This window comes from Henckelia pumila, chromosome 3 (assembly GCF_033568475.1).
Source record: "Henckelia pumila isolate YLH828 chromosome 3, ASM3356847v2, whole genome shotgun sequence".
NCBI classification, from domain to species: Eukaryota; Viridiplantae; Streptophyta; class Magnoliopsida; order Lamiales; family Gesneriaceae; genus Henckelia; species Henckelia pumila.
In genome coordinates this window covers 32,871,158-32,888,181 of record NC_133122.1, presented here as the reverse complement: position 1 = coordinate 32,888,181, position 17,024 = coordinate 32,871,158, and the positions used below count along the sequence as shown (strand labels likewise).

Here is a 17,024-nt window from a genome sequence, read left to right as displayed (position 1 = left end):
GAATTCAACCATTTCAAACAAAATTACTAGCTAGACAATTATAATGTTTCACTTCATTGTTTATTTTTATTATATTTTGTTCATATTGCTATTACTTAAATCGATCTTCTCATATCCATTTGATCACTAAATTAGTTTGTAATATCTTTGCATAATTTCAAGGGAATTTTTAAAAATAATTTTGGTACCCATGCAGATTTAAGATAATTTCAACGTACAAATGCTAAGTGAATCTGTACAAGGTACAACTACAATTTTGGTCATTTATATTTGTCGCTTTGCGATTTCGATTCTCTATGTTCATATTTTAATTTTAGTCTTGTATATTTCGATTTTTGGCAATTTCGGCCTTTTTGTTTCGAAAATGCTTACGTGGCACTATACACGTCATCTCTACATCAGAACTGCATTGGCGTCACATCAGTGTCACATCAGATAAAGGGTTGAGTCGATGCTACCCATGGGGTGGGGTACTATCCCATAGGTAGCGTGGCAGGTTGTGACTGGTCCAAATCAGTGAGCCCCACTGATTTTGACCAATCATGGAAGGACGCGTTGCCCATGGGGTACTATGAACAAAACCAGATAAATGACTAAAATTGAAAAAAAAAATAAAATTAAGATAACAGACTAAAACTAAATTATGAAGTTATAGATGATCAAAATCGCAAAGTAACAAACATACACAACTAAAAAACAAATTTTTTCATTTTGGTTTAATTTAATAGAATATTTATTGGAACCGAAATACATTATTAATTATTGGTTGTTTTTTATGACGTGGGACCAGCAGCCGCTACTTTTCGGTGTGCACTAGATAAACTCTCGAACAAATGCAATAGCCTGCAAACTACGTTAATCAGATAAACCACACTAGACAGACCATATGTGACAAGTTAGTCCAAAAAAATGTCTACCCCACCAACTTAGACACTTCATAGAGCATTAATAAGTGGTTGTTGGTCAACAACATTCTTTTTTGCTTTTTTGTTTTTTGTTTTTTTAAAAAAAGATAATTGTCAACAACCTTATTTTGATAACCACCAAATAATTGATGATTACAGTTTCCACGAAATTTTCCGTAGATAAATTTGTATTTTTATTTGAAATTTCGTAAGATGTCAATAAATTAATAAAATCGAGGCAATAAATTTTTTCAATGTAGATAAATATTAAAGAACATTTTTAATTCAACAAATATCAGTTTAATTATTTAAAAAATTATCGTGTTTCATTTATGTTCGTATCATAATTCTTAGTTTAATTTATTAAGAAAATCATTGTACACATATATTTATAAAAAAAAGTAATATATTTTAATAATTAAATCCTATTTATTTTATTAATCAAATAAAATTCACAATATAATCTAAGTACAAGTTTTACTAAATTGTCTTAATTATGTTTGTAATTTTACAGAAATATTAATTTATAATATTAATATAACCATAAATATATAAGAGTTTTTTAAAAAATTATTATCACGTTAATTTATCAAAAAAATTAATTTAACATATTGATCGAAAGTCATGTCAAGAAACGATATTATTTTTAAAATGTTATTATTTAATTGAATATTAATTTATTGCATCATCTATTACTATGTACTCATCATCTCATTCAATCAGGTTTGTGTGTGTTTTCAAATAGATTAAGAAATTATTTGAAAATATAAATGTTATAAAGTAATTTTTCAATTTTTTTCTTTTTTTAAGAAAATTTTAATAGAAAAAAAAAATTGTATAAAGACTTGATTACATTAATTTAATAGAATAAAATTGATGAAATAGTTTAAAAATAACACCACATTGTATATATTTTATATTAATACAACTACCATTACAAAATTTCACGAGATAATAAAAAAATCTTTTTTTGATCAAATATAATAAGAAAATCTCATTCACATAATTTAGCATTAATATAGTATTTCAATATCATAGGATATCTACTTGGCGCAAACGGCCCCAACAAAAGTATGCCAGCCGTAGTCCCCAAGGAAAAAGAAAGACCAAGACTTGCGTAAATTTGCACAATCAGATATATAATCCAACCCCCTATTCGTCGTTCCAAATCACATTTTCCTCTTTTCCAATCGCGGTTGAAAGCAAATATGGGCCTCGGGAAACTGAGAATTGGTGGAGCATGGAGTGGGGTGCTGGAAGTCGAACTAGATGACTGGACAGTGGCCATGTTGAGAGAAGAATTGGCAAACCGATCAAACTGCGGTGGGCCTCACTCAATAAACCTGATATGCGGGGGCAAAATGCTCAAAGATGGTGATGGCTCTGAGAAATTGAGCCAATTGGGTGTCAGAAACAACGGCAAGATTTTTGCTTCCAAGGTTTCTTCTTCTGATCAAGTCGGGAAGTCGCAAAAAGATGAGTTCTTGGCCGAAGAAGAGCGCGCCAACAAACTTTCCAGGCTCAAGTTAGTTTGTATTTGTATTTGTTGTGCCTTTGTGTGTGTGTGTGTGTATCTCTTGGGTTTTTTGGAGTATTGGGTTTTTGATGATTTGTTCTTTGGTTGCATACTGATAGTATATTCTCTCAAAGAATCTTTTATATATTTATTTCTGAATTTCTGTGCTTGTGTCTGTTTGGTAGTATTTCTTGGGTTTCTTTTGAATTTCTGAATTGTGTAATGGAATGATCAAAGGGATTTGTAAACGACCAAGTAGCAATTTGCTTCGCACGATTCACTGAGTTTATGGATGGATTGTAGTCATATATTGGATAAATGCATAGCTTGTGGTCATTTTTGGATTTGGTAAATCTTGAACTTGGTATGATTGATGGGTTCTGGATATATGATGTGATTCTGGGAGAATTTGAAGACCAAATGCTTCTTCAGTATGTCTGAGTTGGAATCGTTGATTTTCGGGCATTTCTCCATCTAGTATTGGTGCATCAGTCTAATATGCTTAAATAAGTGAATCCAGAGTGTTGCCTGGACCTTATGTCCCCCCTTCAGTCAGTGTCTTTGATATGTGGTTATTCTGCTGTCCTGTTAAATGCCATGACTTCATACTGAATTGCCTGCTGACTCTAGAGTTGGCTCATAGTGATGAACACTTGCTATTTTCTGCTATTTTGATCGAGAGCTTGTGGTAAATTGCATTTTTAGTTGTCAATTATCTTTTCTGAAAATTTTATCCTTAAATTAACTTTGGTTTCAGATTTTCTGAATGTATTGGGTGAAAAATTCACACATGATACTTGCCCTCATCTGGGGATCGTTAGTTTTTCTATGAGTTAAATTCGAGCGTAATAGCAGTCTGTTCGACATGGTCTTTGATTCTTTTAGGATAGAATATAAATTTGCATTGATAGGGTCATAAAGAAATTTCAGGTGAATATTTATTGAGCAAAAAAATTGCATGCTATATTTTAGGCTGCGACATTACTCTGCATTAATTTTTCTCGCTCTCTTTCTAACATGATTGACATCATAGGGCTGCTGCCACTTCATTGGCCAGTAGACATGTAGATGGTTCCTTACCTGATGGGGACTTCAATCTAGAGCTGGAAAATCAGAGTGGAGAAAAAGTGCAGTTGGGATCTGAGACTGACCAAAGGTATGATTATACACCATGCTAGTGTATTAGTGTGTATATCTGATATGCTTTGTGGGATGCATATGAATGATGAGTTCAACTGTTGCTAAAGAAGTTAAATCTCTGTTGCTTCTTTAATTTTAAAATTTGAAATTTTTATGTGGCAGGGCCATAATGATGGGACTCATGCTTCACACAAATGGAAAAGCCCTGATACGAAAGCAACAATATAGAGATGCATTGGAAGTCCTCACCGTTGGTGAGGTAATTGTCTAAAAACCTAGTGCGAGAAGACAATAAATTCATTGTGGATGCATTGAAATTGAAAGTTTTGATTTTGGCGAAAGGGATTTGATCTGGGGAAAGGATATGGAGCTTGAGTTTGAAACGACATCAGTGTTGGATGTATTTAAAATCTATTATTAAATTCAGAGGAGGTGAATCTGAATGTATCTATAAAAAAACATCCAAACAACTAAAATAGATTGAAATCCTTGATTTCAAATCACTCAGTCCAAACACACCCTTGAGGGAATTGCATGATATAACTGTAATGTGAACCCTAATCTTATGAGATGGATGATATGCCAAGTACATTTTCCATTTGTAAGAATGGTTAAGAACTGCGGGATTTAGAAATATTAAGGATTGGATGGGCATACACCTGTGGTGTAGTTTATTATTTGACCAGGTCAAATATTTTTTTTCGGTTTTTGACCTTCATTGACTTTTTTTCTTTCCTGCTTTGTTATGATGTTTACTTTTGAAATGATATGGACATAGTGAAAGAGAAAGAGGGTGTAGCACCGGATCAAAGTGTTTCAGCTATGTTGCCAATGTCTGCTATTTTTTAAACTCTAAAGTTTTTGTTATCACTCTTATTATTCAACCCAAGAATCACGCTCTCGTATAGTTTGAGATAATATCTTAGAGATAAACATTGCATGAGAAATCACACCATGTAAATTACAAAAAATATGATAATATAAAATCTGATTCGGGTATATCATCTTTGTTTTACTACATATATAATATGACTGTGTTAGTGGATGCAGCTTAATTTTCCTTGTTATGGATTATCCTAAATTTGGATTGAGATATTAATTATCTATCGGCAACCAGGCTTCTGTAACTTTTGACTTATGCTATTCTGGAATGATGCTTGTATGTATGTTTTATCTTAATGTTGTTGCTGTCTATTTCTTTCTGTGTCGCCTTGCAAAGTTTTTGATTTTATCTGAATCTTTTCACAATCCCCACAGTGTTATTTGCCTATAAATTTAATATCAAATTTCCAGATATTTCCTAATTATGCGACAACCTTGTGTTTTTTGTAGGAGGCTTTCTCTCTGTGTGACCCTAAGCTTGTTGAGGTGAGACATCGTTTCGTTTTAGCATTTGTATTATTTCTCTCAGACTAAATTTCAGAGAATCAAATCCTTCCAATCCTTGTTGTCCTCAATAATCATCAGTTATGAACTTTTTTAGTGGATCTATTAATTGCAACCATATCAAAATGCCATTTTATCCTATTTTTTCCCATTTTCAGTCTCCAGCACGATGTGGATCAACTGAAAATTTGATATAATTGTTGGTCATTTCGTCTTAATTATTTTATCATCTTAGTTTGTGGAAAGAATAGAAAATAAATTATCTGCCAAATTATATTTGGAGCACATTTAGTCAATAACTTTATGCTTGCTGCCTTTGTTTTTGGACCTCCAGATGGTTGACAACGTATCAATTCTTCAAATAGACATGGTGTGGTGCTATTTTATGCTCCGAGATATCAGTTGGCTTTCCGTAGCAGGTATTCGCCTTGCAAAAGCTAGAGAAGGTATTGAGCGTTCTCATGGAAAGGAATCTGCTCGCCTGAGGATTCTTCAAGGAGGTCGTTTTCCTGAGCTTGCATTGTGAGTCATGGATCACCTTTAGTATTGCAAGTAGTTGTTGCAACACCTCGTTGCGTCAAACAAGGTTTATGTTGTCATTATTCATCTGTAGACACTTGAGAATGGAGTTGCTAGAAGGAGTGGTTGCATATCACAGTGGTCAGTTGCAAAAATCGAAAGAATTCCTGACATCAGCACAGGCTAAATTTTCCCAGGTTCATTGACCATAGTCTGCTGCTTCTTATACACTGCCAGTGATTTTATACATAATTTTTGCGTGTTAATCCATCTTTATTGTATTAAGGGAAATTTGATTTACTATTGATTATATTTTACCTATCCCCACAAGATTGAGAAACGGAAAAGTTTACTGACTTTCTTTGTGATTGTCATTTTAATCAGATAGTTGCACGTAATTTTTCTTAACAAACTAATTGTAATTTTATATCATTTCATTTATGGAAAACATTTTCTTGTTCGAATTTCTGTTGGCATGTAAAATTCAAATTTTGGAGTCCAGGAGTATAAAGTGGATTGATTTTCCATGTTCAATCCTTCATTATGAGTTCTTATGTGCTTTATTCCAGATTCAATTCTTGTTTCAGTGCACTAACATGTGTGTTGTTTCAGCTCCAAGTTCCTGATGAAACCTTGTCTTTTCTAATGAGCATGGGTTATAAAGAACGTGAAGCAAAGAGGGCCCTACGCATGAACAACTTGGATGTTGGAAGTGCTATTGATTTTCTTGTTGATGAAAAGGCAAAAAGGGCTAAAAAACGGGAGGAGAATCTCAGAAGACAAAAAGACATCCTGTGAGTTTTAACATGTTCAATTTAACTCATCATGCTTTATCTTCTAGTTGTACTACAGAGTGCAATGAATATTTGACTAGAATTCAATGCCAGGGAGCAAAAACAATACGGAGTGACTCCTCTTAGGAAAGCAGTGGATCTCCAGAAAGTAAATGAATTGGTCTCCATAGGGTAAGAATAGTAAGATTTGTCAGCAAAGTGAGAAGTAAGAATAGTTGTAGATTTTGAGGTTCATTTGCATATGCCCACAATATTTCGGTTGGCTGAGAAACCATTACAAATGTGGCCTTTAACCGGTGATTGAAATGCATTTACTTTCTTGTGAAGCTACTTTTGCCTTGCTCTTTTCATGGAAATTCAAGTTTTTGGCCCTAAGCATTGATGAGTTTTCTGAGATTTTCTGATGTATAGGTTTGAGAAAGATCTGGCTGCAGAGGCCCTTCGAAGAAATGAAAATGACACCCAGAAGGCTTTGGATGACTTGACAAACCCTGAAACAAATTCTGTTTTACAAGTCAGTTCACATGTTTAATGTTTCCATTTTGTTCTCCTGAATTCCAACCATTCTTTTGTTTGGACGTGCAGACTGAAATTATATCAAGGAAAAGGAAAAGGTTGCGTCAAGCAGAAGCTGCTGCCAGAGAAAGTCTTTTATCCATGGGATTCACGAGCACATCAGGTATCTAAAATACGATACACATCCCAATTTGAGAACTAATAAAGGAGAACATACAGAGTTTTCGAATCATATGTTGCATCAAGGGGCTTCTTTGTTTATTTTTTTGGATTTTTTAAATGATGTATAACAATCCAGAGGTACATGATTTGAGATTCTCATAATTGTTGTCTCTGGTCTATGGGATCATAAAAGAAAATCAGAGTTGTGTTTTCGAATCAGATTGAGTCATAATCAGACTAAAGATTATTTAGAACAGAATTTTAGTCGTGTAGACATACATGCTGAGAAAGAGCAAAGATTAATTTTTAATGAAAAACCTGAATCAAAATTAACATTATTCAAAGGTGAGAAAAAGTATAGGGCTTCCGTAAAGACATTCTTGCGGTTAAATTCAAATGTAAGGCAATTACGAAGCCCCTTCATGCGGATAAATATATTTGAGATCAATATGCTTAGGCAAGAGATGAGTATTAGCATTAGCATATGCCCACAGTTTAGACAAATGTTCGAGAATTGCTTGAGATTGTTTAGGCTTATATACGCGTTGTTTAACTAATGGAACTAATGTAAATGACAACTGAGGATGACGGCGATTTTAAGGATTAGTGACGGGGAAGGCAGACTCAGTGCCGTGCAATCTAGCTTCTTGATCATGCCATATATTTTGATTCTCGTTGAATATATAATTTATTGATTTTTTTTATTTTTGTCACACTTAGTGGACGACGCCCTTCACAAGTTTAGCGATGAAGAGCAGGCATTAAACCATCTACTTGGACAACCCAACGGAAGTACCACTGATGCATCAGGTGCAAGTCCTGTTCCACCAAAGAATGTCAATGAGACAGAAAACTTAGGATCCAATGATATAGCCAGCAGCTCTGGAGGTACATCAAACGACAACGATTTTAAGGTTCGGGATATGGAGATGGAAGGTGAACTCACAGAAGAACTGCACAATACAGATGCATATTCCGACTATGATATTGAAGTTACGATAGAAGGTGAGGCGATAAACGAGTACTTGGCATTGTTAGATTCTGCAGAAAATGTGGAAAAAATTCTTACATAGACCTGAGAATGTTTACTACTTGTTGAACTTTGACGCAACTGTGTATAGTCTGCAGTCATGGATGGTTTGGAATTTGGTTTCAGTAAAATAGCAAAAGGATGGGGTATTATTTGCTTAACGAAAACGAGCTTGCTAATGAGCTCTTAACGAGCCGAAATCGAGTCAGGTTCATTTAATATGATAACGAGGTATTAACGAGCTGACCTTATATATATATATATCAAATGAGCATAGCCCAAGTTTGATATTGTTCGACTCGGCTCGGCTCATTTACATCCCTTCATTTTTTGATGTTATTGTTTCAAAAACGATTTTTTTGTCGACAAATCCTATGTTATTCTATTTTATTTCCACGCATTAATGTGATGAGGGTTTTTTTAAAAAAATAAATATTACAAATTAAAAGGATTAAAAGAATACACCAAATTTAATTTTTAAAAAGTTTATAATAAAGCAAGGTTGAAGAGAAGACGGGATCTCAATTCTTCTCTCTCGTATTAAAGAGCAAACAATTGGATCTTATATTTATTTAATTATTTCGGTCCATCTTTTTTGTCATTTTAAATAAAATGCTAATTTTTTACAAAATTTGAAGACCATGAATAATTTTTTATCAATAATTTAGAGTTGTCAATTCAGTTTGAGTGCGTCGATCAACCTGTCTCACCTCTAAAAAAGGCAGAGTTGGATTATAATTTTGGCGACTGATTTAGAGACGTCTAAAAACAGGCTAATCTGTTTGGGTTGCGAGTCAAGGCGAGACTGATTAACTATAGTAAAATAATAAAACGAAAAATTGAGGAAAAAATATAACCCGAATTCTTCGCATTCTTCTCCTTATATTATTTATTCATCTATTAATTATTTATTTATTTTGCATCAATCAAATCATTAATCATTTATCTTATATCAATCAAATTATTGAATTTAAATTACTATATTATCCTTATAAATAATATTATTCATATTTTATTTATTTTCAAAAGGACAAAATGGTAATTTATATTTTTAATATAAAATTTAATCAATCAAATCCAATAAACTATAATCTATCAATCAAATCAAATACTAAATTAACTATCATTTTCTATTTATTTTATATTATATTATATTACTTATCCAAATATTATTTATCTTGTCCTCGAACCAAACAGTGCCTAAGAGTATTATATAAACTTTTGAAAAAAATTATATGAGAGCGAAGAGAAGATATGATAATTCGTTTTACTATAAACATTTCAAAAATTAAAATTTTCTTTATATTTTGAAAAACATTTATTTGTAATATTTATTTTTAAAAACCTGATACTTTTTTTGAAGTAAAAAAAAAAACCTGAAAAAGAGGGGACAAAATTTAATTATTTTAGAAAATAGAAGAACCTTGAATAGATAAAAGAGCACATACATACGAATGGCTAGGTGGCTTGCAAGATATGCAATCTTTCTCACGAAAAGAAACTCCAACCACTATTTTTTACTTTTCTCGCTTTCTTTGCTCTTTTTATGACGTGAAAACTCAAGTTTTTTCTTCTTCTTCTTCTTTCCTTTTTTTTTATTTTTATATTAACGAAATTGAAAGTAATGTTAATAATACTAATAATAATAACCACCACCAAATATATATTATTTTGGGTATCGACGATATTTTACTTCGCCCTTATTAATTTTTTTCTCCGCTTTAATTTCTTCCGTGCACTATGTTATCCTACACAAATTACAAATATATAAAGACGTCATAGGAAGTTCAATTACATATAACCTGACTGTCAAACAATGAAGAATATGGGAATAGAAAATACTACATTAATTAGAGGGGATGGCTTTTATTCCGCATATTTTATTTGAACTTTAATTTAATGGTTGAGTTTCTTACATTACAAAAAGAAAAAAACAAAAATAAAAAAGAAACAACGCTGGCTTTTGAGATGTAAAGAAAGAAACGTCGCAAAATTTTCATTTACAGCGATTTTGTGATGGTTTTAAAAGCCATTTTCGTAACAAGAAATAAAATAATTATGTAGATGGTATTTAATGCAATAACTCACTAACATGTTGTCTCAAAACGTATGAATTTTCATGACGGATCTAGTTTAGATCAATTGTTAGGTTGCAGACTAATAATATTTTTTTATTATTACCTATTAGTTTTTTACTTCCATTAAAGCCCACCATCTCTCTTCCAAAAAAAAAATCCATAATTTTCACTCTTAAACTCTAGCCTACTTTCTTAATTCTAGGGCAAAACTTCATGAAAAAGTACAATAAAATAATTTTTATTTTGTTTATATATGTATAAATAATTTATTACATTAAGTTCAATATCACCTTTATTTTAGTTCTTGAAACGAGATAATTCATAATTATGTCCTTATAGTTTTATCATCGTCCCGATTATATCCCTTTTCTTTGTCATTATCCAAAATTATCCTTCATTAATTAAAAAGTTTCACGTCCTTAAAACTAAATAATGCCTATTTTACCCTTTCTTACCCTTTTTAAAGAAATTATGCATAAGTCCATCATGCTTCCGTAAGATTAATTAAAATTTAAATATCTTTTTGACCATAGTGTCGTCGGGTCATACCTGCCGAGTTTTACGAAGTACTCCTCATACTCAACCACGCAGTCGCAACAGATGGTTTCTGCACAAGCTCCTTCAACGACACCTAGCACAGCTTTAATTCGTTTTCTACCTTAAGGCGTATGATATATAAAATTAATTATAAAATATGAGCATGGATGAACAAGAGACTTAGGAAATTTATTCATACAACATATTATTACATAAATCAACCTCCTTTGAAGAGGAGAAGATAACTAGTTTAGCTACTCTCACAGTAGCTTTGTTCTTGAAATACATAAAATAGAGACTTAATACAAACTTAGAAAGAGAAATATTACAATAATTTTTATTTTCGTAAGAACACTGAAGGGAATGATCGATATTTTCAGCTTCCTCAAAATCCTGTATTTATAGCTGAAGTTTCACTCGTTTCACCGAGAAACTTCAGGAAATCTTACAGCTGTCTTGAATTATTTATGCCATTATTGATGGCAGTTGTCTTGAATTTTTTATGTCATTATTGATGACATCTTTTACTAGTGGAGGGTTCACATGTTTGCCACTTTCTTTTGGCTCTATTCTCCTCACATGCCTTCTTTAATTTTGTCGGGACATCTTTTGCTTTTGAAGTGGGCCCCTGTGAAAGCGTGTCTTCAGTGGCCCTTGTCCACCTTTGCTTGTCTCGGAAAAATCCTTCCGATCCGTTCGAGGTTTGAAGGTTTTTCCAAATTTTGGCTCCTTCTGGTTTGGACATTCTGGGCAGATGTTTTCTGACCATCTTCCGATATGCCCCATATTGCAAAATTTTCGGCGAGTTTCTTTACTCCCCGATAGCTTGTTGTTCCACAAAAGGTTTTCTCTTCTTTTCGAAGAGTTCTTCCGCAAAAGTCGTAGTTTTTCCTGTCATTGTATTTAACAGGAATGATCCATTCACAGAATTCTGATAAAATGTGAACGAAAACTTGACCTTATCCATATCGGTGAGACAGACCCAGATACCCCATGCCATTCTGGTTGAGATTTTATTTTCTCCGAAAGTGGACACCAATGGTATTTCTTCAGATATAGGATCCTTGATAAATCTTTGATTATTTACATCAGGTCTCCTTAGCTTGATTAAATGAAAGGACTCATGTGATCCTTTTTCTGTTGGTTCTGGAGCTGCACTAAAGAAGTATAACTCGAGTACATCTCCTCTGAACAAATGGTCATTATTTGCCCATGTTTCTTGGGCTGCTTCCTGAATCCATTTTGGTAGCTGTGATATTTCCTGGAAACTTGGTGAAGTTGTATAAACTGAGGCTAAAGCCCCAAATTCATACCATAGCTTTACATCCTTAGGATTTACATTATTTTTTAGCCAAACCCTTGGATATATCTCTGCAACATCAACCCTGCAAGTGTTTGGGTTAATTTCACTTTTTGTACTTAATTTCTCCCACCTTTGTTGATAAATCTGAAATGGAGAAATGACAGCTGGATTAGTATCAATCTTAGATTTTCCCTTGTCTGTGTTGGGCCTAAGATTGATCTCTTCCTCTTTTACCTCAGAGGCGGAGGGTTGACTTGATGAGTTATCCTCATCAATTGTTGCTTTATCTAGCTCATCAAAAGCTGATGATAGATTAGCACTTGTTTCCTGAGTTTTAGAATCCTCATCATCTTGTTTCACAATCGGTGGCTGTATTTCTTGTTTTTTGTAAAACCAATGGTTTTAGCATATCTTGTTTATAAGAAACCAATAGTTCTCTATAGCCTTCACAATTGGCCCTTGAATAGCAGCTCATAATTGAGTTTGAGCTTTCATACATCCTGTAATTCAATTAGATACTTTGATACGATCAGCTTGTTGTAACCTACCGGCCATTTCAGCATTAATGGTTAACTGGTTGAACTCGGTTTGAAGCAACCCAAGGTGTTCCCTGAGATGTCTCTGCATTTTCATGATGGAATCTACGTCACCGCCTTCCATCTTTTGTTAGAAAATCTGCAAGAATATTTTCATGAGATTTAATTTTATTTCTTAAGAAAGCTTTTACCTGAGTATTATCAACTTTCAAAATAAATTTTTTAGCAAGTAAAAATAAAGGTCATTTCTCAAAAGCCTTTTTAACTGCGTAAAATTACTTTTCGTTGATATGCCATATGATACCCTCAGATTCTGTAAATAGGCCGCTACAGTATCTGCATGGTACTTCTGTGAGAACCCAACATTCCAACAGCAATGTTGAGCCATAACCGAAGGAATGTTGAGCAGATTTTTCAGATTCAAAACTTTATGTGCATGAGTTGTAACAGCCAAGAATTGTAACATCCAAATTAAAGAAGAATGATGGATGTTAATGGGTATTATTGGCCATGAATAGGAGGCTTTTCAGCTACATTTACAGCCTATAAATGGTGGCCAGAAGCTGAGTGAATATCACACCCAAATCAGTCATTCTCGAGCATCACTTGCTGTCATTTTCAGTTTTCTCAAACACCAAGTTGCTGCTGTTTTGGTTGTGTAGCAGCTGCTGAAATTGAAAGATTTCAGCATAATCTTGAATACATAGCATGTCCAAATATTAGAGATCTTAACCAACTTTGTTCCTGCCCAAAAACGAAACACAACAGCAGGAGTTCGAACTCGGAAATCTCTTCAAGGCTGAACCAGAAAACTCGGAACTCGGCATTCGTTTCGAAGTAAACTTGCTGTCCATTTTTGAAGAGATTTCTGTTCATTTCAAGAGCAAGGTTTTGGCCATTCCTGAAGCCTTGTGGTCTGTCCAGGTTCGAGCAATCACCTACAATAATCTAAGAAAGAAAGTGGCTGAGTTCAATCCAAGAGGCAGCGCCTAAGTCGAGCAAGAATTTGCACTTTCTATCCAAAGTCGAGCAGGTTTTGTCCAACGTTCGAGCCGAGTTCTTGTCCACGGTTCAAGCAAATTTTATGTTCAAATTCGAGTAGACTTTCTGTCCAAGTTTTGAGTTATCATACACATCAACCCAAAGCCCAAAAATCTGTTCGAGTTTAGTTTAGGAGCAGCGCCGAAACCCGATCAAGAAGTTGTCTTTCTCTGTGCAAAAGATCGAGTAGATTAGCTTGTTCTAAGGTTCGAGGCTCCAAAAACACGTTTGCTCCTACACGATTTCTTGAAATCAAAATACTGTAAGTGAGCTTCTACCTTTATTTTGTGTAATATAAGTTTCTACACTTATATTTATTTTTGTGTGTGAGTTAAGTCTTATAAAATAAATAATTATGCTTTTGAAAATTCGATCGACATGATACGTATATTCGTTCCACTTTGATAAATATTATTTGTTGCATATTTATGATATTATTTGAAGCATGTTAGAATTATTTAGAAATATTTTGAGATGCACTGTTAAGAGTCGATTTAGAAATGGTTAAGGAATTTCCGATGATTTGATTTGATTTGATATGGCCCTGATGCGGTGGGTTATAATAACCGTTCCTTTGGCCTCGCCCCTTAGAGGAGTAACATATAGGGGACTGATCAGTAAAACCACGGAAAATGAGATAATTAACAGTGCAATATTTGCTTCGTATTTGTTCGAATTCAACATGCTTATTTTGTTTCGAGATTATGAAATATACATGTGTACATGTAAATATATTTTTGGTGTTTAGCGTGCTCGATCGGCCCTCACTTGCTGAGTGTTTCCCAAAACACTCACCCCCTTACTTTCCTCCCCAGATACCGAAGAAAAATTAGAACAATATGCATTCTGGGGTTGGTGATCAAGTTAAAGTTTTATTAGTAGTTGTTTTCTATTATTTTGTCGCTTCCGCTATTGTCATATTTCCTATTTTGTAAAGACATATTTGATTATGTAAAAGACTGGTTGAAGACTGTTATCTATACTACGTGGCTTGTTGTTTTTCAATTCGAAATGTTAAACAACGCCGATGTCAACTAGGCCCGGTTTCGGGGCGTGACAACTTTCCCATCTGGGGTGAGCTTAGTAAGAACTGCAGCCCACCAATCATCGCTGGCATCTGTAAATAACACCAAATCATCTTCATCTACGGGTATAGCCATTTTCGAGAGTTTCTTACATATCTCCTTTAATTGGTTTACCCCTTTAGTATGTTCATCGGTCCATATAAACCTAGCATCCTTTTTTAATAAAGGACTGAACACCTTCCTGTACATTGCTAGGTTTTTTATGAACATTCCTGCAAAATTAACCACTCCGAGAAAACTTTGGTGTTGTTTTATATCTTTGAGTTTATCTGAAAAATTCTGTACCTTTTCCTCAATATGGGGTTGTAGAATTATTCCAGATTCATAAATTTCAATACCAATAAATTCAATTTTTCTTGTTGCTATGACGGTTTTCTTTTCAAATAAAACAAGTCCTTCTTCTTTGCAAATTTTAGAGAAAATCTCTAAATGTTTAACATGTTCATCTATGTTTTTTGATGCTATAAGAATATCATCAATATAAACAAACATGAAGTTGAAATAATCCTTAAACAGATTATCCATCTTTCTTTGAAATATTTGGGGTGCATTAGCCAATCTCATAGACGTAACTTCCTAAATATAATGTCTTTGTGGTGTAGAGAAGGCTGTGAATTTTTTACTGCCTTCTTCCATCCGAATCTGGTAAAATCCAGATTTACAATCAAATTTTGAGAACGCCCTAGCATTTCGTACACAACTAATTAGGTGTTCTCTACTGGGTATGAAATACCCATCAAACTCCAAGATTTTATTAATTTATTGGTAATTAATAACTAACCTGGGTTTTCCTCTTTTTATCTCACCATGATTTCTGACGAAAAAACCTGGACTACTATATAGTGACACTCCTTCTTTGATTAGACCAAGGTCTAAATGTTCCTTGATAATTATTCTCATATCCCTTTGATATGTTACGTTCATAGGAATAGACTTATATCTAACAAACTCATATTCTTTTCCTTCCTTTAAAGTAAGGCTGGCTTTGAGTTGATTTCTATCCCACCATGCCAAAGGATGTTCATTATAACTTTCTTTGAGCCTCTTTTTGACATCTTCAAGGGATACCTTGTTCTCCAACTCTATATCCCTATGGGTTAGGGTTACCTTGAGAAGATCCATATCCTCTATTTGGAGTTATTGTTCTCTTGTTATTTTCAACATAGTTTCCCCAAATCTCCTAGAATCTTTCATCTTTGGATGAAAAAGTTGTCCTTTATCACCACGCTGGCTGCGGAATAATATTGGCATTTGTCTATAAAACGCCATCTTGAGTCGTTGAACGATAATCTTATGATCACAAATGGTAGTAAACATAAGGCGTCTTAACTCGTTATATTGTGTGTACTTTTTAAGCATTTGTAAAAAGTTATTTTCTAACAAGATATCGGCTCTTGTATCATGAAAATATATTGGTGGTGTCTTTACCTTGTACCAAGGAGTCTGACCCGCGCCTCCTATAAGGATCTCTGCTTGTTTTATTCCTCTGCAAAGAATTAGAATTCTTTTTGAGAAATCTCGTCCAGCAATTTTTGGCAATTATTCTTCACAATCTGTAGGGAAGACTCCTCTTTTTGCTATACAAATTCCTGCTCCTGAATCAATATAAGCTGCAAAGTATTCAGCTTTACATTGTTCATACAACATCCCAATTGGAATGTATATGGAGAACGAACTTTTTTTCATTTAAAAAGATTACTAAATGGCCCCGCCATTTTTAATAGGTTGTGTTGTAACTTAGTAATTTGATTAAGACTATTTAGCCTTAATCTTTCTAAGGCTTCAGTAGGGGTAGAATATGGTTACTTTTTTCTAGTTTCTCAATGCGTTCTAGTAAATCATGCTCATGATTTACTAACTTCAAGAATTGTTTCTTCCTCTGTTTGTGAACAGAGTTTTCAAATCTGGTTAAGGGATTATCCCTTATCCAATTTTCTTGATTGACCATCTCGTAGAATTTTATTGAATTCTCCAAGTTTTATCTTTTGTCATAAACTTTATTCCTCTATCAAAGTGTTTCCATGGTTTATGGTCCTCAAGGAATTCTAGACCAAAAATGAGTTGATCTACTTCTTTTCCTGGAATTCCACATATATGAACTTCCAATTCTCCAATATTTATCATGTTGTAAAACGGTGTTCATATCAATTAGAATTGATACCCGGTGCAGCGAAAGTTTAAAAATTTATTTTATTAATATGGAACGATTCCATATCTGGGTATCAAAACTTTACGATTAAATTGTGTAAGTAAAACAAATAATCACTATTAAATATTTTACCTTGTCAAGCAAATGCTTGATTGTGGACTCCAACAGAATTTAATCTACTCTTCTTATAAATCCCGGGAACCGATGACTATCACGATCTATCTCCGGAATTAGGTCCACGAACGAAAAACAGAAACCCTCTGATTGATTGCACTAGAAATCAATCAGAAGTTTTAAGTAGAGAATAAACAGATATGATCTGTTAAT

At 33.6% G+C, this 17,024-nt stretch overlaps 1 protein-coding gene across 1 annotated transcript; it reads left to right on the top strand.

The window, feature by feature from the left end:
• Window positions 1–2,082: 2,082 nt before the first annotated feature.
• LOC140887625 (uncharacterized) lies at window positions 2,083–8,194 on the top strand. The gene is made up of 11 exons (XM_073295009.1): window positions 2,083–2,430; window positions 3,455–3,577; window positions 3,724–3,820; window positions 4,894–4,929; window positions 5,282–5,469; window positions 5,561–5,663; window positions 6,079–6,260; window positions 6,354–6,431; window positions 6,672–6,774; window positions 6,846–6,939; window positions 7,659–8,194. Exons 1-11 carry the CDS (start codon window positions 2,114–2,116, stop codon window positions 8,009–8,011), a joined length of 1,674 nt encoding a protein of 557 aa, XP_073151110.1. The 5' UTR covers window positions 2,083–2,113; the 3' UTR covers window positions 8,012–8,194.
• The last annotated feature ends 8,830 nt before the right edge of the window (window positions 8,195–17,024 follow it).

Excerpts from the sequence above, each read along its gene's own strand:
- LOC140887625 (XM_073295009.1), top strand. The coding sequence starts at position 2,114 with ATGGGCCTCGGGAAACTGAGAATTGGTGGAGCATGGAGTGGGGTGCTG. Across the intron at positions 3,821-4,893 it reads AAGTCCTCACCGTTGGTGAG|GAGGCTTTCTCTCTGTGTGA; the intron begins GTAATTGTCTAA and ends TGTTTTTTGTAG. Across the intron at positions 5,470-5,560 it reads CGTTTTCCTGAGCTTGCATT|ACACTTGAGAATGGAGTTGC; the intron begins GTGAGTCATGGA and ends ATTCATCTGTAG.